Here is a 25,124-nt window from a genome sequence, read left to right on the forward strand (position 1 = left end):
GCAGGGCTGAGAGCTGCTGCCCTGGGCTGGGCCCAGAGAGGAGCCAGTGGGGACCCCCTGAGGGTGCCAGGGCCTGGGCCCCTGTTACCCTGTGCAGTTGGGCTGTGGTGTGTTGGCACACCAGGGAGGGGGCTCCCGGCAGGACCGGGGATGCCGACCTCCCCACTGACTTCGGTGCTGACCTGCATGCTGACCCCTGCGCTGACCTCTGTGCGGTGACTGGTTAAGATGCTTCACAGGTCTAGCTGCGCCACACGGGGGCGTTTTGGCCCACTCACCTGGGCAGGAGGGGCGTGGCCAAGCAGGGCTCGGTTGGGACCAGGTGCCCTAACACCAGGCAGCTGACAGGTGGGGCTGGCTCCTGGGTTCCCCTGGGGCTCCATGGACAGGCGCTGTAAACTCCATCTGCTGCTGACTTGCAAACTCGAGCTTCTTAGCTAGACTTTGGGGGCTACAGTTGTGTGCAGGTGTGTGTGTGCAGGTGCGTGTGCAGAGGTGTGCACAGGTGTGCACAGGTGTATGTGTCTTGTTTAGGTTCTAGTCTCCTATACCTGACTGTCCACACTCAGGCCTCGGGGTGTTAGTTCACTTCCTGCACGTTCTCAGGCCTGCACGGTGTGGCTCAGGTTGTATTTAGGAATGAATGAACCAGCCAAACCCTGGCTGGTCCTTAAGTGAAAAGCTTGTGTCTTGCCAGTGGGTTTCAGCCCCAGGCAAGTTCACTATGGACTCAATGTGACCAAAGAAATGACAGTAGAACATTCTTGGGGTGAAAGGGTTTATACCCAACTTTATTTCCATGGTGGCAGGTCAATCACTAAAATCTCGTTCATTCAGAGCAAGTCTGCATGCAGCAAGCCGGTCTTTGCCTCTGGGCCTCTCTGCCCGCACAGCTGTCCTCTGGGCCTCTATCCTTGGCACTGTCACCATTCCAGCCTCTGCTCTGCTCTCCTGCAACCTTGCAGCCATGCCACCGTGTTGCCCAGAGCACTACTGGGCAGAGCTCTTTTTATAGAGTCAATAGCAACACATTGCCCACACATGTGTAGTGAGCTAGCCAGCCAGGGCCAGGTGAGAATCCTGGCCACAGGAACTTTCATTTTATTCACAGCTTGGCACAGAGCTGGCTGAATCAGACCAGAGAGGGAAAATGATTTCAGTGATAAAATATAGTTCCACCTTTGCACCCAGGTCCTGTGGACAGCAAAGTAGATGCTAGCACTGCACAATCACTCCCTCTGCACTGCTGGGGATGGGTGCTGGGGCAACTGTGGGGTGGCGAGGGAGCTGGGGCCATCTGCTGGGCTGTCCAGAGGGGCAGGAGGGGTCCTGGCAGGCAAACAGGTGCACTGGTGAAGATTACACAGTCCCCACCAAATAGCCAAAGCAATCCTGAGAAGGAAGAGTAAAGCAGGGGGGATCTCACTCCCCAACTTCAAGCTCTACTACAAAGCCACAGTAATCAAGACAGTTTGGTACTGGCACAAGAACAGACCCACAGACCAGTGGAACAGATTAGAGACTCCAGATATTAACCCAAACATATATGGTCAATTAATATATGATAATGGAGCCATGGACATACAATGGGGAAATGACAGCCTCTTCAACAGATGGTGCTGGCAAAACTGGACAGCTACATGTAAGAGAATGAAACTGGATCACTGTCTGACCCCATACACAACAGTAAACTCGAAATGGATCAAAGACCTGGATGTAAGTCATGAAACCATAAAACTCTTAGAAGGAAACATAGGCAAAACTCCCTTAAATATAAACAAGAACAACTTCTTCATGAACATATCTCCCCGGGCAAGGGAAACAAAAGCAAAAATGAACACACGGGACTGAATCAAACTAAAAAGCTTCTGTACAGCAAAGGACACCATCAGTAGAACAAAAAGGCATCCTACAGTATGGGAGAATATATTCATAAATGACAGATCCGATAAGGGGTTGACATCCAAATTATACAAAGAGCAAATAATCCAATTGAACAATGGGCAGAGGAGCTGAACAGACACTTCTCCAAAGAAGAAATTCAGATGCCAACAGACACATGAAAAGATGCTCCACATCGCTTGTCATCAGAGAAATGCAAATTAAAACCACAATGAGATATCACCTCACACCAGTAAGGACTGCCACCATCCAAAAGACAAACAACAACAAATGTTGGCAAGGCTGTGGAGAAAGGGGAACCCTCCTACACTGCTGGTGGGAATGTAAATTAGTTCAGCCATTGTGGAAAGCAGTATGGAGGTTCCTCAAAATGCTCAAAATAGAAATACCATTTGACCGAGGAATTCCACTTCCAGGAATTTACCCTAAGAATGCAGCAGCCCAGTTTGAAAAAGACAGGTGCACCCCTATGTTTATCACAGCACTATTAAAAATAGCCAAGAAATGGAAGCAACCTAAGTGTCCATCAGTAGATGAATGGATAAAGAAGATGTGGTACATACACACAATGGAATATTACTCAGCCATAAGAAGAAAACAAATCCTACCATTTGCGACAACATGGATGGAGCTAGAGGGTATTATGCTCAGTGAAATAAGCCAGGCGGAGAAAGACAAATACCAAATGATTTCACTCATCTGTGGAGTATAAGAACAAAGCAAAAACTGAAGGAACAAAACAGCAGCAGAATCACAGAACCCAAGAATGGACTAACAGTTGCCAAAGGGAAAGGGACTGGAGGGTGTGGGTGGGAAGGGAGAAGGGGAGTAAGGGCCATTATGATTAGCACACATAATGAAGGGGGAACACGGGGAAGGCAGTATAACACAGAGAAGACAAGTAGTGACTCTACAGCATCTTACTACACTGATGGACAGTGACTGTAATGGGGTATGTGGAGGGGGGAACTTGACAATGGGGGGAATCTAGTAACCACAATGTTGCTCGTGTAATTGTATATATATATATATATATATATATATTTTTTTTTAAATTATTCTAGCTTTATTTTTTATTTTTTTAATTTTGGTTTCATTAATCTACAATTACATGAAAGACATTATGTTTACTAGGCTCCCCCCTTCACCAAGTCCCCCCCCCGACATACCCCTTCACAGTCACTGTCCATCGGCGTAGTAAGATGCTGTAGAATCACTACTTGTCTTCTCTGTGTTGCACAGCCCTCCCCGTGCCCTCCCCACACTATACATGCTAATCGTAGGGCCCCCTTTTTTTTCCCCCCTTATCCCTCCCCTCCCACCCATCCTTCCCAGTCCCTTTCCCTTTGGTAACTGTTAGTCCATTCTTGGGTTCTGTGATTCTGCTGCTGTTTTGTCCCTTCAGTTTTTTGTTGTTCTTGTACTCCACATATGAGTGAAATCATTTGGTACTTGTCTTTCTCCACCTGGCTTATTTCACTGAGCATAATACCCTCTAGCTCCATCCATGTTGTTGCAAATGGTAGAATTTCTTTTCTTCTTATGGCTGAATAATATTCCATTGTGTGTATGTACCACATCTTCTTTATCCATTCATCTACTGATGGACACTTAGGTTACTTCCATTTCTTGGCTATTGTAAATAGTGCTGTGATAAACATAGGGGTGCATCTGTCTCTTTCACACTGGGCTGTTGCATTCTTAGGGTAAATTCCTAGAAGTGGGATTCCTGGGTCAAATGGTATTTCTATTTTGAGCATTTTGAGGAACCTCCATACTGCTTTCCACAATGGCTGAACTAATTTACATTCCCACCAGCAGTGTAGGAGGGTTCCCCTTTCTCCACAACCTCGCCAAAATTGTATATTAATGATACCAAAAAAAAGAAAGATCACACGGCCCCCAGCCCTGCCTGCCTGGGGGAGTCGAAGGCCGCTGTTCCCAGTGACCTTACTAGTTGGAATTTAAATTTCCAGCAGGTTTGGGCTGTCAGCCATCACCCTTCCACATGCACCCTGGCAGAGGCCACTGCACTTGCCCCGGGGCCCAGGCTCGCCCTCTGCCTGCTCCGGGGCCTCCTCTGCCCTTTGAGCGTGATGCCGTGGCTCTAGCTCGTGGCCGGGTGAGCTGCATCTTCCCTCTGATGCTCCGTTTTGATGACCGCGGTCTTATTCTCTGTGCCAGAACCTTCTCTAGGCCTTCCACCACAGGGAGCAAAGGGAAGGGCCGGGGCACAAGTGCACTGATTCCTGTAAGTCCAGCGAAATCATTTTTCAGACCAGACGTATGTGCCTGTGTCTGCCCCCATTGTGGGTTGAGTGGCAGCCCCAGGGGACGAGCCGCATCTGAATCACCAGCGCCAGGGGATGCCACCTCTTACAGCAGACATGCTCTCATGGCTTCCCCCCATGTCTTCTCTTCCAAGGACACCAGTCAGTGCATTTAGGGCCATCCTAGTCCAGGTTACACCTGTAAAGTCCCTGTTTTTGGATAAGATCACATTCTGAAATTCCAGATGACATTAAAGTCAGAGCGGCCATGCTCAGCGGGGCTCTCTTAGGGGAGACGCACACTGCTGCTGGGACTGGAAGTGGAACACCACCTGGGAAGCCCCAGCCCTCCACCCCAGGGCCATGCTGCGGGTCTCCCGGAGATGCACTGTGGCATCTGAGCAGTGTGTGCCGCCAGTGCCATGTGAGTCCAGGGTCACAGGTCACAAAGGGATGTGCACAAAGGGAACCCAAAGCACGTGGTACTGTTTGGGGATGTACGCAGGTGGTAAAACCATAAAGGGCCTCCAAAATACGGGGTCTGCATGGGGCAGCAGAGACTCTGACCATGGCCAGCCGACAGACGTGACCCACATCGTCCAGGGCCCCAGGTTCAACATGAGCCTACCTGCTCTGGGGGCATGGACATCGCCCTGATCAGTCTGGCGGGGCTCCTAGCAGTGGGTGAGGAAGGGCATCTAGTGGATGGTGGGGCCTGGTGGCCTCAGCTGTGGCTCGAGGTGGCTGCTGGTGGCACCCTTAGAGTCCCCTCTGGGCTTTCTTGGGAAGCGAGGCCCTCGTGGTCGTGCTCAGCACTCCCAGCTGCACTCAGGTGTGCCTGCTGCCTGGTGTCTGGGCAGGCGGCAGCCCCTTGCGCCGCCCTCATGGTAATCCAGGAGGGTGTAGGGGCCGGCGTCAGGCTCTTGTCAGCTGGCAGCAGTGAGGGTCACGTCTGGCCATGCTCTGGTCAGATGGCGGTGTGCTCCCGAGGTCAAGGATTCGGGGCTGCCCTGTGGCTTGCGTGGCTCAGCTCGTGGTGCCTGCTGGGGCCGCTTCCCAGGGCTGCCTCTAGGAAATGTGCACCGTCCAGACACCCCTCGGTGTGGTCCTGCTGGCCTGGATGTGCTCCACAGCCAGAGAGCCATGCAGCCCGAGTGTGGCTGTTGTCTGGGGAGGGCTGGGTGGTGGGTCTGGTAGGCAGCACGGCCAGGGCCCAGCAGGAGTGTCTCGATGCCTGTTGATTGACTTACAGACCTCAGTCCCCACGGGACCCAAGAAAGGAGAAGCCCCACTTCCTGCCTATCCCTGCTTGGGGATAAAGGGGCTCACAGAGGCCAGAGAGGACAGAGGGGGGCATCCCATCAAGGTGAGGACCACGCTCAGACCCCGCCTCCCCTCCCCACTCAGACCCGGCCCCTGCCCTCTTTCAGATGCTGTGGCTGCTCCTCCTGACCCTCCCAGGCTTGGGGGGCTCCCCGCTGTGCTCCCCAGTGAGTCCCAGCTCCCTGTCCTCAGACCCTACCCCAGGCTGCCAGGCCCCTGAGCACCAGCTCCGGGTGGGGTTGTTGGGTCCACCCAGGGAGGGACTGCGCGAGAGCCCGAGCCGGGGTCCCTGATGGTCCCTCTGCTTCCCAGGCCCTGGCCCAGTCAGGGAGCCGGATGGCGCCGCGATGGGGGGCGTGGCAGGTCAGCCTCCCACCACTGTAAGGAGCTTGGCCTGCGGCAGCCTGAGTGCGGGGCGCCCTGGCCTGCTGCCAGCGGGTGCTGAGTGCCGCCCTTCGCGCCGGCGGAGACGTGGCCCCCGTGGCGGGCGGAGAGCGGCGGGGCCCGCACGTGGCTGCAGGCAGGCTTCGGGGCACTAGGGAAGCCACGGTGTGCCCGCCGCACTCCGGCTGCCTGCCGTGCTGAGCCAGGCCCCACCCGCAGCCTCCTCGGAGGAGCTGCGGCCCCTCCCCGGGGGGAGCTTGGAGGCGTGCGCTTCAGGGTCCAGCCCAGCCAGCTGAAGACCCGCGCCCACAACCAGCTGCTCAAGGTGGCCCAGATGATCCGCCACCCCAAGTCCAGCGCTAACCTGTCGGCCGAGGGGGGCGCGGACGTCACCCTGCTGAAGCTGGCAGCCCCGTGGTGCTCTCCGAGTAAGTCACCTGGGTCACCCTTCCGCCTGCCTCCCTAAAGGTCCCCCTGGGGACGGCGGGTCGGGTGACCAGCTGGGATGACGTAGGACTTGGAGGCTCGGCTCGGGGAGACCTGGTGGGGACCTTTTTCGGGGGTAGCTGCAGTGCCAGTCCTTCCTCCGAGCACCCCTGGGGGGCCTCCTTGCCGCAGGGCTCCGGATGGCGCAGGGAGTCCTGGCTCCCTGTCCTCAGGGGCACCGCCGGCGACGGGAACGTGTCCTCTGTTTCGGAGGCCGCAAGCCCGCAGGCCGGGTTCCCTGGAGGCTCTGCGGACGCGCCCTCCATGCGCACCGCCTGGCGCCGTGCCGCCCACCATCGGCGGCTGAGTCACCCCGGTCTCTGTGTCCGTTTTCACGTGGCCATCGTCCCCGAGTGCCCGGATTTTCTTGACCATGTGAGGGCACCGCGATTAGATTCGGGGCCCCCTAATCCGGGTGGCCTCTTCTTAACGCAGTGACACCCGCAGAGGGCGCGCTTCCGAGCCAGGCCCCGCCCCGTCCCGGGGCGGGGCGGGGCCGTCCTGGGGCGCCCGGCCGGGTCTGCTCTGAGCCTTGCATCGGTCCCCCTGCCCTGCCGGGAATCCTGCGTCCCATGCTCCCCACCCCCAGCCACAACCGCCTTGCCCCCGCCAGCCCCAGGTGCCCTGCAGCTCGCCCTCCCCCGCGAGGGAGCGGGAAGCAGGAGCCCTGAGCGCCCCGGGCTCACCGGCTTCGCCCCGCAGAGCCACTGCCCTGGCCGTCCCACCTGCAGGAGGTGAGGGTGAAGGTCAGGCGGAGTCCCCTTTGGGAATGGATCTGTCGCTGCACCTTCCCTTCCCAAACAAGGGAGGGTCAAGGACGACATGCTGTGCGCTGGGGGCCGGAGTCGGGGCCCCTGCCAGGTGGGACCCCAGACTCCCCCCGACCCCTCCCAGCCCACGAGTGTGGGACCCTCCAGCCCGGTTGCCCGGGGGTGCCCGGAATGCTTGTTGAGTGCCATCTCCCCACAGGGCGACTCCGGGCCGCTTGGTGTACTGCAGGGATTGCCCCCTGTTCCAGGTGGGGGTGGTGAGCTGGGCGATGTCTGTGGTCACTGTGACTAACCTGCAGTGATTGCCTGAGCGCTGAGCTTTGTGTCCTGGATCCGCCAGTACATCCCTCTGTCCCCCAAGTCCCAGGGGGTTGGTGTGGGGTCTGCATGCTCTGGGGACACCCCCATCTTCCTTGTCAACACCCTCAGCTCCTTCTGCGGGCAGCCTCGATTCTTCTCCCACCTGCCCGTTGTACATCCCTCCTGCCCTCCTAGGGCTGGTCCCCTTCCTGTCCTCGGGGGAGAGGCCCGGAGGCCCTAAAGGCAGGGGTCTCCCCGGAAGGGGGGTGTGCCTGGGAAGGACATGGCCCTTGGCCCACTGCCTTCCCCTCTCCTTAAGAATCTCATTAAACTGTGTGCCCAGCAGCCTCCACGAGGTCCAGCATGTTTTTCCACAGCTGTACTCAGGCAGGGCTTCCCCGGGTCCCCTCCATTGCCGCCCACCCCTCTCGTATCAGCGGCCCACCTAATGGGGCAGTGCTTCCACAATGGCTTGTGGGGAACTGTGTCCACAAACAGCTTGGGTCAGGGACGGGAACAGCTGCCCGGGGTAGAGGACGGCCTGAGAGGGTGTCGCTGGACCCGCTGGGGCGGCAGCCTGACGAATGGTCAGGTTGCCCTTGGACAGAGGTCTGCTGGGGGGTCTCAGGGGATGTCCTTGGAAGGGGGTGACCAAGCCTAGTGGTGAGTGTCTTGACTCCAATCTAAGAGTCTCGGCCTCGGTCATGTCTGCAATGGTCCTCGACCTCCACAGGGGTCAGACACACCCAGTGGTGGAGGCTCTGCCACACTTGCTTTGGCACTTGGCTCTGGAGCTCCCACCCCAAGCCTGGGACACAGGGTGTGACACTCACTCTGGGAAGCCCTTGAGAACTGGGGTCCTGGATCTGCGAAGTCGGCTGGGAGCCACTGGGCACTGGGGCAGTGAAGTGCACATCCCTGCTGGGCTGGGGTCAGTGGGGATGGGACCCATTGGGGCAGCCTGAGGCAGTGGGGGGCAGCTGGGAGCTTCGGACGGGGATGTGGAGGGCTGGGGCTGCTTGGCCAGGTCGCGTGGGTGCCCACCAGCAACCTGCAGCACCCCTGAGACTGCCCTTTGTCCACTTTCCTATTGGTCGGCCAGTGTGTGGAGGGGCTTCACTGAAGAGCCCCAGTCTGCTCAGGGTCTGAGTTCTCCTGGGAAAAGTTGTTCTTCTGGGGAGACCAAGACCTCAGCTAGTCTGCACGGGCTTGTGTCTGGCCACACCCACAATGTGACCACTGGTCACCTAAAGAATTTGGCCCAGGGCCCCTCCTGTGCCTCTTATTGGAAGGCCTGGGGTCTGGGTGTGACCCTGGTGGCAATAAGCAGTGAGCTCAGCAGGCCTGCAGGGGTGTGGAGGGGAAAGAGGGCTGGGGGTGCTGACACCCCATCTCTGCTCTCCTGGCGCAGCAGGCCAGGGGAGGGCGCTGAAGACCGCATGGCAAAGAGAAGGTTCAGGCCCCGCTGCCTGTCCTGTGCTGGGCGGTGGGTCTCCCCACACCTTCACTGCACCGTCTCTCAGCACCGCCCCCCACCCTGGGGCGGTTGGGCTCCCTGGCTGTGAGGGGAGGGGCCGGGTTCAGGTTGGGCGACGCCCATGTCTGCCTAGTGTCTGATGAAGCTGTTTGCACACCAAGTCCAGGGCAGGGCGGGGGCATCTGTGAGACTGATGGCCCCCCCACTGGTCTCCTGGATGAGCTGGGCCACCCCACGACCCTGCTCTTCACATCCTGTAAAGCTGGCCCCCCAGTCGGGGAAGATCCCATTGCAGCGCCTTCTGGGGCCTCACACCCACCCAGGGCACTCTGCCCTGGCCCCAGGCGCGTCGGCCTCCCCACTGCTCCCACATGCCCCCTGCCAGAGCCCCTGGCCTGAGCTTGTTTCCACCCCTAGGGCCCAGGACTTCCCAGGTCAGTTCCCGCCGCGTTGAATCAGGTACCATTGGGCGCCTCTGGTCCTGGAGGGGAGATGGGTGTCCTCATGTCCAGGGGCAAGCCTCCCACCCCTCAGGGCACCCTCCTGTCCTGCAGATGGTGGGTGACCCCAGAGAAGGAGGGAGGGCAGAGGGAGGGATGGGAGCGCCGTGCTCCGGGAGGCAGGGACGGGGGACTCTGCAGCCGTCTTCCCAGGGCCTCAGGGTGCCAGCCCCTCGGTGACACTGTCCCTGAGGCGGAAGCCTGCCACCCACACCTCACTTGTCCCTCAGCTTCAGCTCTTCGCTGTCCTTGTTGAGCCTGTTTCCCAGCACAGTCTCAGGCGGGCCCTCCGTTCACTCCACGTTCGCATGGCTGCACGACTGGCACGGTGCTGGGGTCCCTACGTGTTTGTTGATTGACTGAAGGGCTGATGATTAGCACTGATGGCGGGAAGCGGGGAGGCTCAGCGTCCCCCACAGGCCTTCCCCAGGAGGAGCTGTTGAGCTGCAGCTGGGGAACGTGGGGCTCAGGGGACGCACCCACGAGTTCCATGTCGCTGAGCCCTGGTGCGACCCCAGAACCAACGCCGCGATTCCGGGAGGCTCAACCAGAGGTGACACCGCCCGGGGTTACGTCACTGAGGGTGGCCTGGGAGGAAGTGCGGCCAGGGGCAGTCCTGCTTTCCAGGAGGGCACCTCCCTCCCCATTCTCCTCACAAGTGCCCCGTGTTGCTGCCCTTTCATGTTTGCACTATGGTTAGAAAATCTCGTCAAAGTCAGTGAAAACAATCCTGTTGGGGTTCGCATTGGATCCATAGGTCCCTTTGGGAGTGGTGACGTCTCCGTGATTGACCGCCCTTCTATCCAAGACCGTGGTGTATCTCTCAATCAAGTTAGGTCTCCCCAGAAATATGTCCCAAAAGCACACACGCGTCCAGAGCAGCTCTGTTCCCGACACCAGGCGCCCGGGGGCGGGTGGAGGGGCAAACACGCGTCCACCCACCCGGGAACAGTCCTCAGCAAGGACATTCTGACACATGCTGCCATGCAGATGGACCCTGGGGACATGATGCTGTGTGAGCAAGACAGACCCCAGAGGACACGTGCCGAGCAGTTCCCCTTCTGTGGGCAGAGCCGCGGGGACAGAAGGTGGGAGGGTGAGTGCTCCTGGGGACAGTGTGGGGCGGTGACAGGCTCTGGGTGGGGGGGCCACGCATGTGAGCGGGCCGTGCCCCTGAGCCGGACGCCTGCGGTGGTTAAGGCGGTGAGTGTTAGGTTATGTGTAGTTTACCCCAATAATGAAATCAGAAAAAAATCCTAATAACGTATCATAATTTCCCTCTTTAGGATTCTTGTACCTCTTTTAACAGATTTATTCCTAGAGACTGATGGTGCTGGCCTCTCATTTGATGTTCGAGTCGTTTGCTGATGGTGTGTAAAAACACACCAGACTGTTTTTCCTTTTTCTTTTTCATTGTACTTGTCAGGACTTCCAGTACAGTATTAACTGAAAGGGAGATCACGCCTTCTGGTCTTATTTTGTTCTGTACAGGAGACCCCTAATTGTCACCCATCTGAGGTCGCATCTCAGGTCTCTGTTTTTATACACAGGCTTCACCAGGTAAAGAAAATTCCTTCTGATCCTCTTTCCGAAGAGATGTATTCTTTTACATGATGAATTGATGTCGAATTATTTTTGTCTGTGTGCTTATCGAGATGATCATATGATTTCTCTGTTTCAGGCTGTCCACAGGGTGAATTCCATTTATGGTTTTTCTAATGACCACCCAGACTTGAATTCCTGTGACACCCCCAGCTTGGCCACAGTGTTTGATGCCCGTATCCCTCAGCGGATGTGATCTGCACGCCTTTGGAACAGTGTGGTGTCTACAGTTTCCCTTCTTACAATGACTTTAGTCTGGCATTGACATCAGTGCCAGTTAAGTAAAACTGGGCTGATCAATTGCTTGAAATTTTGGTAGCATTCACCTTTAAGATATCCATGGCTGGTGCTTTCTTTTTTTTCCCATAGGTTTTTTTCTTTTTTTATGGTCCCATTTTTAATGATTATTTTTCCACAAGTTGTGGTTTCCACGATCTTTCTGTAGGATCTTTTCTAATAACCACTCAAACTTGAATTCCTGTGACACACCAGCTTCCAAAACACAGCACGAGCCATACACCTTTCCAATAAGTTGGATTAAAAACTTATGCTCATCAAAAAACACACTTAAGAAAATGGGGGGAGTCACAATAAGCAGTTATAATTCACCTTCAATGAAATTCACCTCCTTTTGTGTACAGATCTAGGAGCTTTGGCTAATGTGTGCAGTCGGGGCACAGCCACCACAGTGACGACAGAGAACAGCTGCTTCACTCGGAAGCTTCCTTGGGCCCCTTTGCGGCCAACCCCTCTCTCCGCCCCAGCCCCTGGCAGCCCACGTGTATGTCGTCTTCTGTAATCTCGCTGCTTCAGGGATGTCACATGCACGTCCCTGGGGTCGGGGCTCATTGCTGAGCATAATGCATTTCAGGCTCATTCATACGCTGCCCACATCCGTACTTCAGCTCTTTCCACTACGTGGAAACTCCAACTGTTTACCTGTTATTATTTTTTTTACTTAAAGTGTTTTTTTGATTTTTTGTTTTTAATCTGAATGTACTGGTTGCATTTGTGTTGCTTGGGTTCTGGGAGATTATGCTTCAGGCCAGGACCTAAATCGTGTGTGAATATCATTTTCACACTCCTGCCCATGTGAATTTATGCCTCACCTCATCCTCCCTAGACCTTGGCTGTCATCCTCGCGAAATGCTGTTTTAATAGATGTCTATTTATTTTAACCCACATTTCCTGACGATGAACGATGCAGTGTTTTCATGTGCTGTCTTGCCACCTGCACGGTTTCTTGGGTTCACTTTCAAATCTTTTCAACAATGTCTTTACTTGTGTTTTCGTGTTCTCGTTATGGAATTTGGAGAATTCTTTATGTTCTGGATACAAGCATTGTACCGTTTGCAAATATTTTCTCCTTATTGTGACTCCTCCCATTTTCTTAAGTCTGTTTTTTGATGAGCGTAAGTTTTTAATCCGACTTATCAAAAAAGTGTATGGCTCATGCTGTGTTTTGGAGAGTATTTGCGTGTAACACTTTTCTGTCTCTTAACTTGCAAATTTCGCTTCTCTCTTGTAAACAGTGTCTATTTGGATGTGTTTTCACATCCACCTTCAGTATTGGCCTTTTAGCTGGTAAGTGCACTCTCCGTTCTCATTACAGTCATCAATCTCCACAGGCTGCTTTCTGCCACCTTGATGCCATCCTGTCTGGCCGTCTCCTTCCCCTTCTTCTCTCACCTGTCTTCCGGTGCAGCCCCAGCGAGATGAGATGCTTATCCGCCTCGCCCGCCGCGCTGCCCACCCCACACGCGATGCTGTCCAGACTGTTGACTCTGGGTTACTGTGGATGTATCTTCTCACCTCTCTGATGCTATCTATTCTTCAGAAATAACAGTAACCTTTATCATGCTATTGAATTTCCTTTGCTGAATGTATCTCTTGCAACATTTTCCTTTTATCTGAGAGCTCTATCTAAACTGTTTCAGAGGTTTGAGATGGGGGGATCCCAAGAATAATACCTATGTTACCCTCATCCTTAAGTGGAGGTTTGCTTGGTTCTAAATTATTGAGACTGTGAAGTATTACATTTAAAAAAATTGCATTATAAAATAAAATATATTATATTTAAAATAACATTTTAAATATTATGTTTTAAAATATTATATATTAGTGTTTTATATATATATATATGTAACACATACATATACATAAAAATAAGTATTTAAAATACTACTCATTGTCACTTTGCATTTACTGTCACAGGTGAATGATCTGATACGACTATTTCGTGTTCTTTCCAATGACCCGTGACTTCTCAGAGCACTGAGGGGACAGATGCCCCGACCCGCTCACCCCAGCCCCGGCCCTGCCCCTCTTCAGGGCGTGGCTGCTACCTTAGCTTCGGCTCTGCCAGGAGCAGGCCCTGGGCAGCACTGGGGGTGGCACAAGTGCACACGGGACAGAAACTGGGGCACGGAAGGGATGCAGCCGTGACGTGCGCATGGAGCGTGTTTCCGCTGTGGGCAGCAGGGGCACCTTGGAACCAGTAGAATGTTAGCCCTCGGAGGGCCTGGGAGCATCTCTTTGAGATGTGAGGCTCAAGGGAGAGAGCAGCACACGGCCCCCAGTTTCTGGGGGGCAGGAGTCTAACTTTGGGGGCATCTTTGCTCCAGGTTACAGAGCGCTTGCTGCCATAAAGTGAGGGGGGCCTGCGTTTCCTCTGGTGGAGCCCATTAGCCAACACTTTCTCCCCAGGTACCAGGTGACTCTAGTGTGAACTGCGTGGCCAATGGTGTTGCCAGGCCATCTGCCAGTTATTGCTCACCTAGCTTGGAGGACTAGTACCCCTCCCCTGGAGTGGGAACAGGTGGGCCTACTGGGCCCCATCAGAGGGCAAGAGCTCTTTCTGTCTAGGCATCTCAGGGCGACCACCGGTGATGTGCGCCACGTTCTCGTTTAAGGCTGATTCAATAATGAAAAGCTTTCCTTTCTCCGCAACCTTGGTGGAGAGGATTTCTGGGTTGAAAGATTCTGTTTTTAATTCTATTTCCCCAGTGTGTGTGGGGGTAAGTGAGGGGACAGGGGCACAGATCTAGGACCCGGGATTCCCGTCCATTTGCCCCACTTCTCTCCCAATTTGCCATTAGGTCTGGGGGCCCAAAAGGCCTTTGAAGTGTCCAGGACGAAGTGGACAAGTTTGCAGTTCCTTCTCTGCCTGAAAGCCAGGCAGAGCTGTGCCTGGGTCAGACGCATCACAGCCCCACAGCCCCGCCACGCTGGGGTCAGAAACAACGGGTGCCCTCAGGTCTGACAGCCCCGCGCTGTGGGTGAGGGGATCCAGCTCCCCCAGTGCAGGGTGCTTCACCTGTGCCCTGTGCCCCGGGGTCCTGAGGAAGGCAGGCACTGAGCCCTGGGCTCCGCGGTGGACGAGACAGTACTTTCCAGAGCCGTGGTGTGTGGGGCCTTCTTCCTCATCTTCTGCCTCAAACGGCACCGTCCCCGAGCCCCCAGTCCCCTGCCCCATCCCGGGACTGTGAGGGTGGTGGCGTTCTTGTGTGAACCACGAGTCTCCAGTGATGGGATGTCCGGGCAGGAGCGAGCCCCTGGGGCTGGGCTGTGTTGGGAGGAGTGGGGAGCTGATGGGATCCTCCCACCCACCCCTCCAGGCAGAAGAGCTCTGGGCTCCATGGGGGCAGGTCTGACAGTGGTGTGGACACTGTCCCAGGCAGAGACACAGACACAGTATCCACCTACGACTATGTGCACGATGGCACGTGCATGCATGCATCTGTGTTTGCGGGAATGCATATGTGTACACTGGCCACGTGTCCCTGGCCTCCCTCAGCCTTTCAGAGAGGACAGGAGGGTGCCGGGGCCAATGGCCAGGCTGCCGGCTCAGGTGCAGTGTGACCGCCACCAGCCCCGGCCGCCTTGAGGGCTGCGCTTTATACATTTTCACATAGATCATCACGTGACACCTGGGGCTCAAACTGGAAACAGTGGACAGGTGGGGGCTGCTCGCCAAAGCTGTTCCACATTGAGGGAAGGAAGGCAAACCTTTCTAGGCTGTGTCCACTGCGGCTGGGACAGGTGCCCCTGGGCGCCTGAGGCCCAAGGCCCCTTCCGTGCCTCTTGTAGTTCTGGGAGGCCAGGCAGCTGGGCCCAGGGGAGCAGAAGAGACCAGGCTCTCCTGCCCTGCACTTGGATGGGGGTTCCTGCCCCTGCTGGGCTGGGGGGCCTCCTGGCATCCCCCTGATGCTGCAGCCTGGGGCTGAGCCGAGACAGTGTTGGGTGATGCCCCCCTCCCATCACGGAGCCTCTTCTTGACACACTGAGCAGGGCAGGTGGCCTGGGGGCAGCTGGCCAGCAGTGCACAGGTCTCCAGAGGGTCTCCAGAGGGTTCCCTGTGGCCTGAGGACCCTGTTTCCTCTCCCTTGGGCTCCTCCTTGGACAACATATCCTCCCCACCCCCCAGCCATGCCAAGAAGCCTGGGTCCCCATCATTCCCAGGCCTCAGGCTAGGAGCAGAATAGCAGCCACTTAAAGTTCACCTGCCTTGCTTGAGGTCACACCCTGAAACACAAGCAGGGACTGCCATTCCCATCAGCTTCTCAAGCCCCCCCAAATCGCCTCCATGACCTGAGTCTTCCCACGGGACGGCTCCCTGAGGGCCGAACATGTGTCCCTGTGTGTCTGCCCCTCCTTGTGCCCACTTCCTGTGGGGAAGCATAAATGGGCACCCTGGAGGGGCACCTTGTCCACAGTGCAGGGGCCACATTCTGCCCCCCAGGCCTCTCCAGATGCTGTGGCTGCTGATCCTGACCCTCCCCTGCCTGGGGAGCTCCCTGCCCATGACACCGGGTGAGTCCTGAACTCACCCAGGGCTCCCAGGACAAGCCCTGGGGGGAGCGTGAGGACCCCGCTTGTGTGAAGCTCTGCTTGCCGCTGGGCTCCAAGAACATCATTGTCTGGGTCCCTCATGGCCCCCCAACTTGCCTCCCCAGCCCCTGGCCCAGGACATGAGGTGGGCATTGTGGGAGGCTGTGATGTCTCCGCCAGACGCTACCCGTGGCAGGTCAGCCTGAGGCTCTACTACATGAGGTGCTGCTGGTGGCTGCATGAGTGTGGGGGGTCCCTCATCCACCCCCAGTGGGTGCTGACCGCTGCCCACTGCTTTGAGCCGTGAGTACCCCCAGCCCACGTGGCTCACGCAAGTGGGGTGGGGAGCAGAGGGCTGAGGGAGCTGACTGGCTGGCCTGAGTGCTGGGGTCCTGCCTGACATTGTCAGGCCGGGCAGAGAGGAGAGGGTCCCCAAGGGCACCTCTGCATCTTCTGGCTGTTGCACTGCTGTGTCCTGTCCCCTTGGACACTGGCCTAAGGCATTTGGAGGTGCCTCTAGGGACTCTCGGGGAGGTCTGGGGTCTTCAGGACAGCGCGCTGGGGATGGCAGGGGGTCGGTGGGGTCCAGATCCCTGTCTACAACCTGCTCGGTCTCTGCCTGCTCCCCCCACAGCACCTGGGCCCATGGGAACCGTGTGATGAGCCAGCTTTCATGGAGAAGAGCCTGGTCCCTGTCCCAAGTGGGCCCAGGCTTCTGTCCCATACCCCTGAGGGCTGTCATGGGGGCTGTGTGAAGCTGGGTAATGCCCGCGGCCCAGGGGCGGGTTCAGGGCAGTGGCACCGAGCTGGCAGAGTGGGGGTCGGGGGGTGGATGTGGTCTCAGGTCAGGGCTTCCAAGGCCCCTGTGCTGGGAAAGAGGAGCAGGCAGCAGCCATTCCCCCACTGCTTGGGCATCTCTGTCATTGTCCTGGACGATCAGACCCATGGCATGGACCTCCCCCGTCAGGTGGCACTGCCTCGGCCTCCCGGGACCTCAGCTCTGCCCCTCCCGCCCCAAGGCTTATCACCCCGCAGACGCCCCTTCTGAGAGACGGAGCTCATGTGCAATTCAAAGTCTGAAGGCTCAATGCCTTTTTTTTGTCCCCAGGAATAGCTCGCCCTGCTTGGCTGGGGGGCATCTGTCCAGCACCGCCAGCTCCTATGTCTCTCTCAGCCACCCCCCCACCAGGTGCCAGGAGGATGTAAGTCCTTCAGGGACCCTCAGACGCCAGCACCCCCACCTCCTGTTTTGCCAGCTCTGAGCCTCAATGCTCGGCCGCTCCCACCACCCCACACGTGCAGGGCCAACCCCTGGGTGGGGGCCTCTCAGGACAGTTGTCCCCAGATGCATTTGCTGAGGCCGGTTCTCAGGGGACTGGCCCAGCCTCCAGAGCAGGAAGGGGAGGCGCAAGGAGAGGACCCACTGGTCAGGCCCGGGGGCCATGGGGGCCCCACCCTGCTCCCGGGAAGTGTCCAGAGTGTGTAGCTCTGTGGAGACAGAAAGTGGATCATTGATGGTCTGAGGCTGGGCGGGTCTGAGGCTTAGAGTCCTGAGCATGTCGTGAAGTTGCCTGGTGGTGGCGACGTCTGTGAAGGTCCTAAACCCACCGACTCATACTCTTCAAAGCTGAACTGTGTGGAATGTGAACCGTACCTCAAGAAAACTCTTTTAATAAACCCAAAGAAACATTAAACTTAAAAAAAATTTGAAAAGAGTCTGTAGTTTCCCAGATTGATCCTCAGCTGAAAAGCCCTGAGGAGGCCCAGGCACCTGCATCCACGTGAGTGGGGGTCCCAGGGTCCATCCCTGAGGGATGGGGGTCCTCCAAGGAGGCAGCCCCCGGTCTGCAGCAGGACCATGTGGCAGAGCCCAGCCCCGCCCGAGTTTGTGGAAGCCCCTCTTAAGGGTCCTGGGGGCGTGGCTGTCCCTCAGCCCCAGGGCACAGTCCTGTACTTGGCTGCCCATGGGAGGGACCTGCGTGGGGTGAAGCTGGGATGCTGAGGGCAGACAAGGGGGCTTGTGGAGGTCAGCTGGCTCGACAGCTTCCCGTGCCACATGCTGGCCCTGCCCCTCGTCCCTCACTTCCCAGGGTTACAGGGCTGGGCAGGGACCCACCTGGGGTCACAATGACCCTCCTGTCCTAGGTCTGAGTAGCCCACCAAGCCACAGAAACCTCAGATCCCTGGTGAAGCGCGGGAAGAGGGAGGAGGCCCCCCAGGGCCTCTGCCCCACGGCCCTCCCGGCTCTGCTGCCCTCTGTCCTGGGAGCCGGGTGGCCCAGAGGAGGTGTGCCCGGGGCCGGGGTGGAGAGCCAGCTCGGACCCTCTTAGTCCCGGGCTTTGCACTCGGTCGAGGCTTGGACAGGCCTTTCCCGGCCCATGGGGGCCAGACCCCACCCTGGGCACCCCGTCCCCGCCGCACTGGCCACGGCAGCTAAGACACGCCTGGTTCGTCCTGTGACTGGGGCTGCGGGGTTGGCCGCCGGGTTCCCCAGCCCCAGGCCCAGGCCTGCGCATTGTGTCCTCCGCACACGTGGGTGCCCCGCCTCCGGCCCGAGGAAGCCCCGCCCCTGGAGCGGGGCCCCGCCAGCCAGGGATAAAGGGGCTCAGAGGCCCCAGGAGCGGAAGGCCGGGAGGAGACCCCGACGGGGCTGGGATGCTGTGCCAGCTGCCTCTGTTTCATTAAAGTGGGCAGACAGGCTGGTGGTCAGGGTGGTCTTGGAGGTGGGCGGGGGGTGCAGGGCTGGTACGCACAGCTCTTGTTTGGGTTTCTGGGGTGCTGGGAAAGGAGGAAGCTTGCGCTTGGACTTGGGGAGGAGGGGGGACGAGGTGATTGGAGACTGTCCCCCACCCCGGGGCCACCATCCCCTATCCTGTCACACCCGCAGGGCACCCTGTCACCAAGGGGGAATGTTGGTGAGTCCAGCTGGCTCAGGGGCATCCTCAGGAGGACTCAGGTGGGCCCTGGGTGAGACCCTCCCCCATGATTCCGCCCCCCGCCCCGCGCCCCGCTCGGCTCGTCCCCAGGGAGGCGCAGCCGAGGATGGCCGGGGACACCAAGTGTGCTGCTCGGGCCCTCGTCCCCTCTCCTGCTGCCACACGTTCTGAGCCTTCTCCTCGTCCCTGCTTTGTGAAACGGGCCACATAAAACCAGCCAGCAGCCACCAGCTTGGGGATGCGACAGCGCACGATGCGGGGCTCGAAGGATGACGTCCCTTCCGCGTCGCCTGCCAGCGCGGTCCGGCCTGCCAGCAGGAGCCCGACTGACCCAGAGAGCAGGAGACAGAAGCCTGCGTGCCCACGGGCGGTGGTTTCGCCGGCGGCCAGCGGGTGAGCGGGATCAGCAGGGCGCAGGCTCCGACCCCCCACCAGGAGGAGAGGTCGCTGAGGCGCAGCCACCAGCTCGCGGCGCCCCTGGGAGAGGTGGGCGTCCGTGCAGGAGTCCCGAGTAGGGAAGGTTGTGAGGGGTGGCCCCGGGGAAACGGAGAGAAGGCGCCGTGTTCCTGGATGAGGGAAGGCCCGCTTAGAGGGGAGGAACCCCCCAGGGGACCCACAAATCAAGCCCCGTTTCGGTGGCCCACTGAGGTCTTCACGGAGGTTTGCGGGCTGATCCTGAGACCCGGGGAAGAAGGGGGGCCGAGGGTTTTGAGGAGCAGGAACCAGGGGGAGTTTCCAGAACGCTGCACAGAAAGGCGGGACTGACAGACGGGGAGGACCAGAAACAGCTGCTGCTCACGCGTGGACACGGGGCGTCCTGTCGTGGGGGGCACCAGGGTGCAGCCTGCGTGGCCCCCCACCGCTGTCCCATGGATGGATCCTCATGCGGGCCGCCATCTGATGGGCCCACTGATGATCGCGTGGGGCCCCTGTGCAGGCAGGAGGGCTCATCCCCGACCACTGTCGCAGCGAATAGCTGGAGACTGCGCGTCCGTCTGTCTGACGGGGAACTGGGGAATAAACCCTAAGCCCGCCCATTTGGATGCGCGCGCCGTTAAAGATGCTGTGTTTCTTCGCAGGTCGGCCGTGGTGGGGGCTGGAGCTTGCAGGGCATGGCTGGGTGGTCCTGTGGACACATGCGTATGCGCCGGTGGCCTCAGGGGTTACTGCTGGCAGGAGATTGTGGGGGATTTCTACATTCTAATTTTTGTTTTCTGGTAGCCTGAGTCTTTTATATTATTTTCATAATTAAAGAAAACTATTTTCAAGTTGGAGGAAGAGAAAGTTGTGTGGGTTTTAAAGTCACGTCACAGTGGGTTTTAAGCTCCTCGCAAAACAGCTGCTTGTAACTGGCAGCATCTCCATGGCCTTGGGACCCGGTCCTCCCGCCATGTGTGGCCCTCGTCTCCCTGGGGGCCAGCCCAGCACAGCAGCAGGGGTGCCACGTGTGGGACCACGTCCGCCTCATCCTGTCGCTGAGCCTGTCAAGGCAGCCGCGTATCCTGTCTCCGGGCCCCATTGCTTAACAGCGGACACAAGGGCCATCAGGAAGCAACCATCTGAGGTGCATCCCTTCTAGATAAGGGACCCCAGCACCCACGGCCTGCATGGAAAGCAGGACACCGAGTGTGTGTCTCGTAGCCGGCACTTGCTGGTGCCCTGTGGTGTCGGTCTGGGCTGGGGCACCAGGCGGAGGTGGGAGGGTGGGAGGGGGCACCTCCCCACCACCCCAGGTCTGGAAGCGGCCGGGCCTCTCCTGACAGCCATCTCCTCAGCCAGCCATGGGCTCCCTCTCCTCTCAGAGGCTGGAGCCAAGTTTTCTCAGATGAGTCTTGAGTTCAGCCATGCCTGGGCACCCTGGCCTGCCTCAGGTTGGGGTGCAGTGCTCAGAGCCCCGTTCCCGGGTCCCAAGGTGTCTGCCCACTCTGGCTCCCCATCCTGCTATGTTCTCGGGGTGCTGGCTTCTCCCCCAGGCCTGCATTGGGTTCCCTGGGCTGGCTTTGTCCCCGTGGGACGCGGCTCCAGGTCCAGGCCTGCCACCTCCCGAGGCGCCTCCTGGGTCCCTGAGGCTGGTGGCCCTGAGCCACTCCTGCCCAGTCATTGTCACCAATGCCCAGCAAGGCTGTTCTGAGCTTGAGCTTGGGGACAGGGAGCCTGTGAGCAGGGCTCAGGAATTGCCTCCCTGGTCACCCACGGGGAAGGTGAGGCACGGTTTGCTCTCGAGAAGTGGGAAGAGGCCCCCAGGGTGGGGTGTGGAGGCCCCGGGGGCTCCAGTCAGGAAGAGGCCAGCTGTTCTGTGTGACAGGGCATGGGGAGGGCTGTGCACAGGAGCCTCCGACTCATCGGGGGAGGGCGGGGTGGCTCCTGCATGGGCAGCCACCACCGGGCCCACCGACCCCGAACTGCCCTCCCCTCCCCCGCAGAGGGCTGCCAGAGCTGCCCGCCCACTTCCTGTGGGCGAAGGATAAAGGGGCTCTGGAGGCCCCCAGAGCAGAGCACGGGAGTCCTGGCACGGTAAGGCCCTGCCCCTCCCGGGCCTGCGGGCAGCCTGGCCTCTCCAGCCCTGGGCCCAGGGCCTGAGCCCCAGCACCCCTTCCCCCCACAGATGCTGAAGCTGCCATTCCTGACCCTCTTTTTGCTGGGGGATGCCGTTGCTGGGACCCCAGGTGAGTTCTGACTCCAGGCCAGCCCTCCCTTCCCTGGGGGGCCTCGTGACTGTCCACCTGTCCTGGGCCAGCTCCTTCTGCCCGGAGGAGGCCTGAGTGCGGGCAGCAGGGCTGAGCTCCAGGGGCCGGGGCCCGGTCTGCCTGAGCCCCCACCTTGCTTGCCCAGCACCCCTCCCAGAGAATGAGCTGGTGGGCATCGTGGGCGGCGACAACGCCCCCCAGGGGAAGTGGCCGTGGCAGGTCAGCCTGAGGCAATACAACTATCGCTGGGCCTCGTGGACGCACATCTGTGGGGGCTCCCTCATCCACCCGCAGTGGGTGCTGACTGCCGCCCACTGCATCTTCCGGTGAGTCCTGGCTGCCGCCCGGCTTGGGGCAAAGCATGAGGATGAAGCAGAAGGCGTGGGGGCCTGGGCTCAGGGTGGGATTCTGCCCCAAATACCAAGCCCCTCCCCACATGTCTGGGGGTGCTGCCCTCAAGGATGAAGCCCTGCAGCTTCTTTCCGGCCCCAGGAAGGACGCTGACCCGTCGACCTACCGGGTCCACGCGGGGGACGTGTACCTCTACGGGGACCAGGTGCTGTTGAACGTGAGCCTCATCATCGTCCACCCTGACTATGTGCACCCTGAACTGGGTGCGGACGTGGCCCTGTTCCAGCTGGCAGAGTCGGTGGACAGAACCGCGAACATGAAGCCCATCAGGCTGTCGTCAGCTTCTCCTGAGGTCACCGAGGGCCAGTGCTGGGTGACAGGCTGGGGCAGCGTCAGTATGCACGGTATGCTGGGCCGGCGGGGGGACTCAGGGTGGGGAGGCCTGTGGGTGGGCAGCCTTGGGGCCCAGGGAGGAGGAGAAGGGGCTGGGTGGCACAGGGGGCGCCTCTGGTTTGCCCCTCCAGCGGCCCGGGTGCTCCCCTTGGGAGATTCGGCCACAAGGTGGGGTGGCTCCGTGACCTGCTGATGCAGGACCAGGCTCAGAGCTCGGTCCTCCCAGGAAATGGTCCCGCTTATTTTTCCCAGCTTAGAAGACACTTTGCTGGAAGACAGACTCAGGGCCTCCTTCTCTCTCTGGTCCTTCCCACAAAACGCAGGATCAGTCGCAGAGACTCAGGAATGGAGGGGCGGCTGGGACCCCCTGCACCCTGGGGCCCTGTGGCCTTGCTGCCGATGGGCATGGGGGAGGCCACCCTCGGTCGCGGTGCCCAGGGCCTGGCCTGTGGGCCAAGACGGTGGGGTTTGCAGGCTGCCAGAGCCCGTCTCTTCCCTGCAGAGTCTCTGCCCCCGCCGTACCGCCTGCAGCAGGTGAGCGTGCAGCTGGTGGACAATGCCCTCTGCGACCAGCTGTACTCCAACTCCCTGTGGCACCTCTATGACAGGAAGATCATTCAGGACGACATGCTGTGTGCGGGCAGCGAGGGCCGGGACTCCTGCTATGTGAGTGCCCCCCGCCCCCCAAGCCCCCGCCCCTGCTGGCCCCGCTGCTCATTCGCCCCTCCTTTCGCAGGGCGACTCCGGTGGCCCCCTGGTCTGCAGGGTGAAAGGGGCCTGGCAGTTGGTGGGAGTGGTGAGCTGGGGCAACAGCTGTGCCCAGTCTGGCTTCCCTGGGGTCTATGCCCGCGTCCCGACCTACGTACCCTGGATCAGGCGGCAAATCCAGACGGGTCTGTGACCCCCTGCGGGCTCAGGGGTCAGCCAGGAGCAGCCCTCCCCCTCCCCACACCTGCTGCCCCCAGCTGGAGCTTCACCTCCTCCTCTGGCCTGCACAGCCTGAACACCCCAGGCCCTGGGGGCCGAGGCAGGAAGATGCCGGGGAAGGGTGGGGGTGAGGGCCTGGGGCCCCGGGAGCACCTTGCTGGGCCGTGTCTGTCTGAGTAAAGAGCTTGTGTGCCATTAACAAGACCGGGGTGTGACTCTTTATGGGATGGGCGCTGAGGCTTTGCAGGGGCATGTGTCCCTATGCCCTGAAGTCAGAGGCCATTCTGGGCTCAGAAGGGGAGTGTGAGGGTCTCAGCATCAGCTCTGACGGGGGCCACGGCCTCTCACTCTGCCCCTGCACTGAAGTTCACCATATGATACTGGGGATGATTCCGAAGGGAATTCACCCGAGTCCCAGGATTAGATCCACCCACCCTTCCATCCCCCACCCATCCATCTGGGCCTCCAACCATTCATTTATCCATCCATCCACCCCTCTATCCATCTGGGTATGATGAAACGTGTCTGATCCTCTAGGGGGATGTCTGCTCACCTGGGTACCTTGCAGGCGAGAGCCTTTGCCGGCCCTCGCAGGGCACCTCCTCTGGTTGGTCACGAGTTCTAGATGCCTGGGCATCATTGAGGAAAAATGTCCCTCAGGCAGCTGGGTGTGGGGCCGGAGCTGGAGAGAGGAGACAGGGTGTTTCAATGGAAGTGATGCTCGGCCCTGGGGTGCATAGGGGTGAGGGTGGGAGGGGACTCCAGACGGGCAAGAAGAGGCTGCACGTGGGTGCGTTTTCCTGGGCTGCCCCTGAACAGTCACCACGGCTGCCCTGGATGAGCCCCCAGCACCAGCAGACGTGGTCCTCGCGGGGGCACAGGGGCGGGACGGGGCAGCCCTGGGGACAGATCACCCCCCGCAAAGCCTTGCCTACAGTCCAGAGTGACTACTGGCCTGAGCCCCGTGAGGCCTGCCGTTGTCCTGCGTGTCTGTGGTCTTCATGGGTCTAGGCATCAGGCAGAGCCGGGAAGGTTTTTTGCATGAATGGACCAATGAGTGTGTGCTGCACAGGTGAGAGCAGGCATGGCTGGATTTCTCCCTCGGTTGGCGAGCGGGCCGTGCAGACACCCTGTCTGAGACAAGACTAGAGGGTGGGCATGTGGACCCCAGGGGTGGCCTGCCTGGGGCCAGCTGCCTCTTACTGCCGCCAGGAGGTGAGAAGAGGTGTGCGCTGTGTCCACAGTGGGTGACACCTGACTGTGCCTGGCGGCTCCCCCAGGACAGGAACTTCCTAGAGGTTGACTGTGTTGATTTGCCAGGTTGGCCACAAATGTGCAAAGATGAAGGTGCAGGTATGCACTGGCACATCCTCAGTTATAGCAGAGGCCCTGGGGACGTGGCAGCTGGTACCCAGCTGCAGGGTGTGGTGGGGGTTCAGTCGGTCCCTTGTAACTTCCCAGATGTCTGCGCTTTTTAAGCCACATAAAATTGAGCTCTTTACACATCCCTACACGCTCACGTCCAAGTGCCTGTTCGTGGGCACGGGCTCCATTTCAGAGAACATGAACAAACTCTGGAGTGAGGTGGCCATGGAGGCCGCACGGCTTTGTGAATATGATGCGGAATTGTGTATTTCTGATGGTTACAACAGTAAATGCATGTGATGCGTATTTTACTACAATAAAACAGAGTCCCTGGCACACGTTTGCTGCACTGAAAGGGCAGCCCAGCAAGGCCCTGGCCAGATGGCCCAGCAAGGCCCAGCTCTGGGCACAGCCTGGGCCTGGCTCAGGGAGCCCTGCAGGAGCTGGTCTAAAGCGACACACTTCTCTTTGCCTGGGCACTGGGGGCTTTCTGCTCCTGCCCAGCACGGATCCCCCAGCCCCTGCTTTAAGCATGCACCGACCCCACAAGACCACACCTTCCACCAGTGGCAAGCTCTGCCAGGAACGTGGCATTTATGGGAAGCTGGCAGGCCACTGGGC

General features: G+C 58.9%; 1 protein-coding gene and 1 long non-coding RNA gene across 4 annotated transcripts; both read left to right on the forward strand.

The window, feature by feature from the left end:
• Positions 1-9,012: 9,012 nt before the first annotated feature.
• On the forward strand, positions 9,013-13,060 carry LOC108402893 (uncharacterized). Of its 2 annotated transcripts, XR_012121705.1 has the most exons (4): positions 9,013-10,508; positions 10,904-10,972; positions 11,094-11,795; positions 12,643-13,060. It is a non-coding gene; the product is annotated as an uncharacterized lncRNA (long non-coding RNA). The 2 variants fall into 2 exon arrangements; XR_001854556.3 differs by having other exon boundaries at positions 11,094-13,060.
• A 5,958-nt stretch (positions 13,061-19,018) lies between these two features.
• On the forward strand, positions 19,019-23,342 carry LOC108402890 (serine protease 29-like). Of its 2 annotated transcripts, XM_037005623.2 has the most exons (7): positions 19,019-19,173; positions 21,204-21,294; positions 21,386-21,446; positions 21,613-21,793; positions 21,960-22,222; positions 22,714-22,877; positions 22,948-23,342. In XM_037005623.2, exons 1-7 carry the CDS (start codon positions 19,019-19,021, stop codon positions 23,110-23,112), a joined length of 1,080 nt encoding a protein of 359 aa, XP_036861518.2. In that variant the 3' UTR covers positions 23,113-23,342. The 2 variants fall into 2 exon arrangements, with proteins under 2 accessions (XP_036861518.2, XP_073070514.1); XM_073214413.1 differs by lacking the exons at positions 19,019-19,173; positions 21,204-21,294 and adding an exon at positions 20,709-20,981.
• The last annotated feature ends 1,782 nt before the right edge of the window (positions 23,343-25,124 follow it).

This window comes from Manis javanica, chromosome 10 (genome assembly GCF_040802235.1).
Source record: "Manis javanica isolate MJ-LG chromosome 10, MJ_LKY, whole genome shotgun sequence".
In the NCBI taxonomy this organism is placed as follows: domain Eukaryota; kingdom Metazoa; phylum Chordata; class Mammalia; order Pholidota; family Manidae; genus Manis; species Manis javanica.

Excerpts from the sequence above, each read along its gene's own strand:
- LOC108402890 (XM_073214413.1), top strand. The coding sequence starts at position 20,724 with ATGTTCTCGGGGTGCTGGCTTCTCCCCCAGGCCTGCATTGGGTTCCCT. Across the intron at positions 20,982-21,385 it reads CCTGGTCACCCACGGGGAAG|ATGCTGAAGCTGCCATTCCT; the intron begins GTGAGGCACGGT and ends TTCCCCCCACAG. Across the intron at positions 21,794-21,959 it reads GCCGCCCACTGCATCTTCCG|GAAGGACGCTGACCCGTCGA; the intron begins GTGAGTCCTGGC and ends TTCCGGCCCCAG.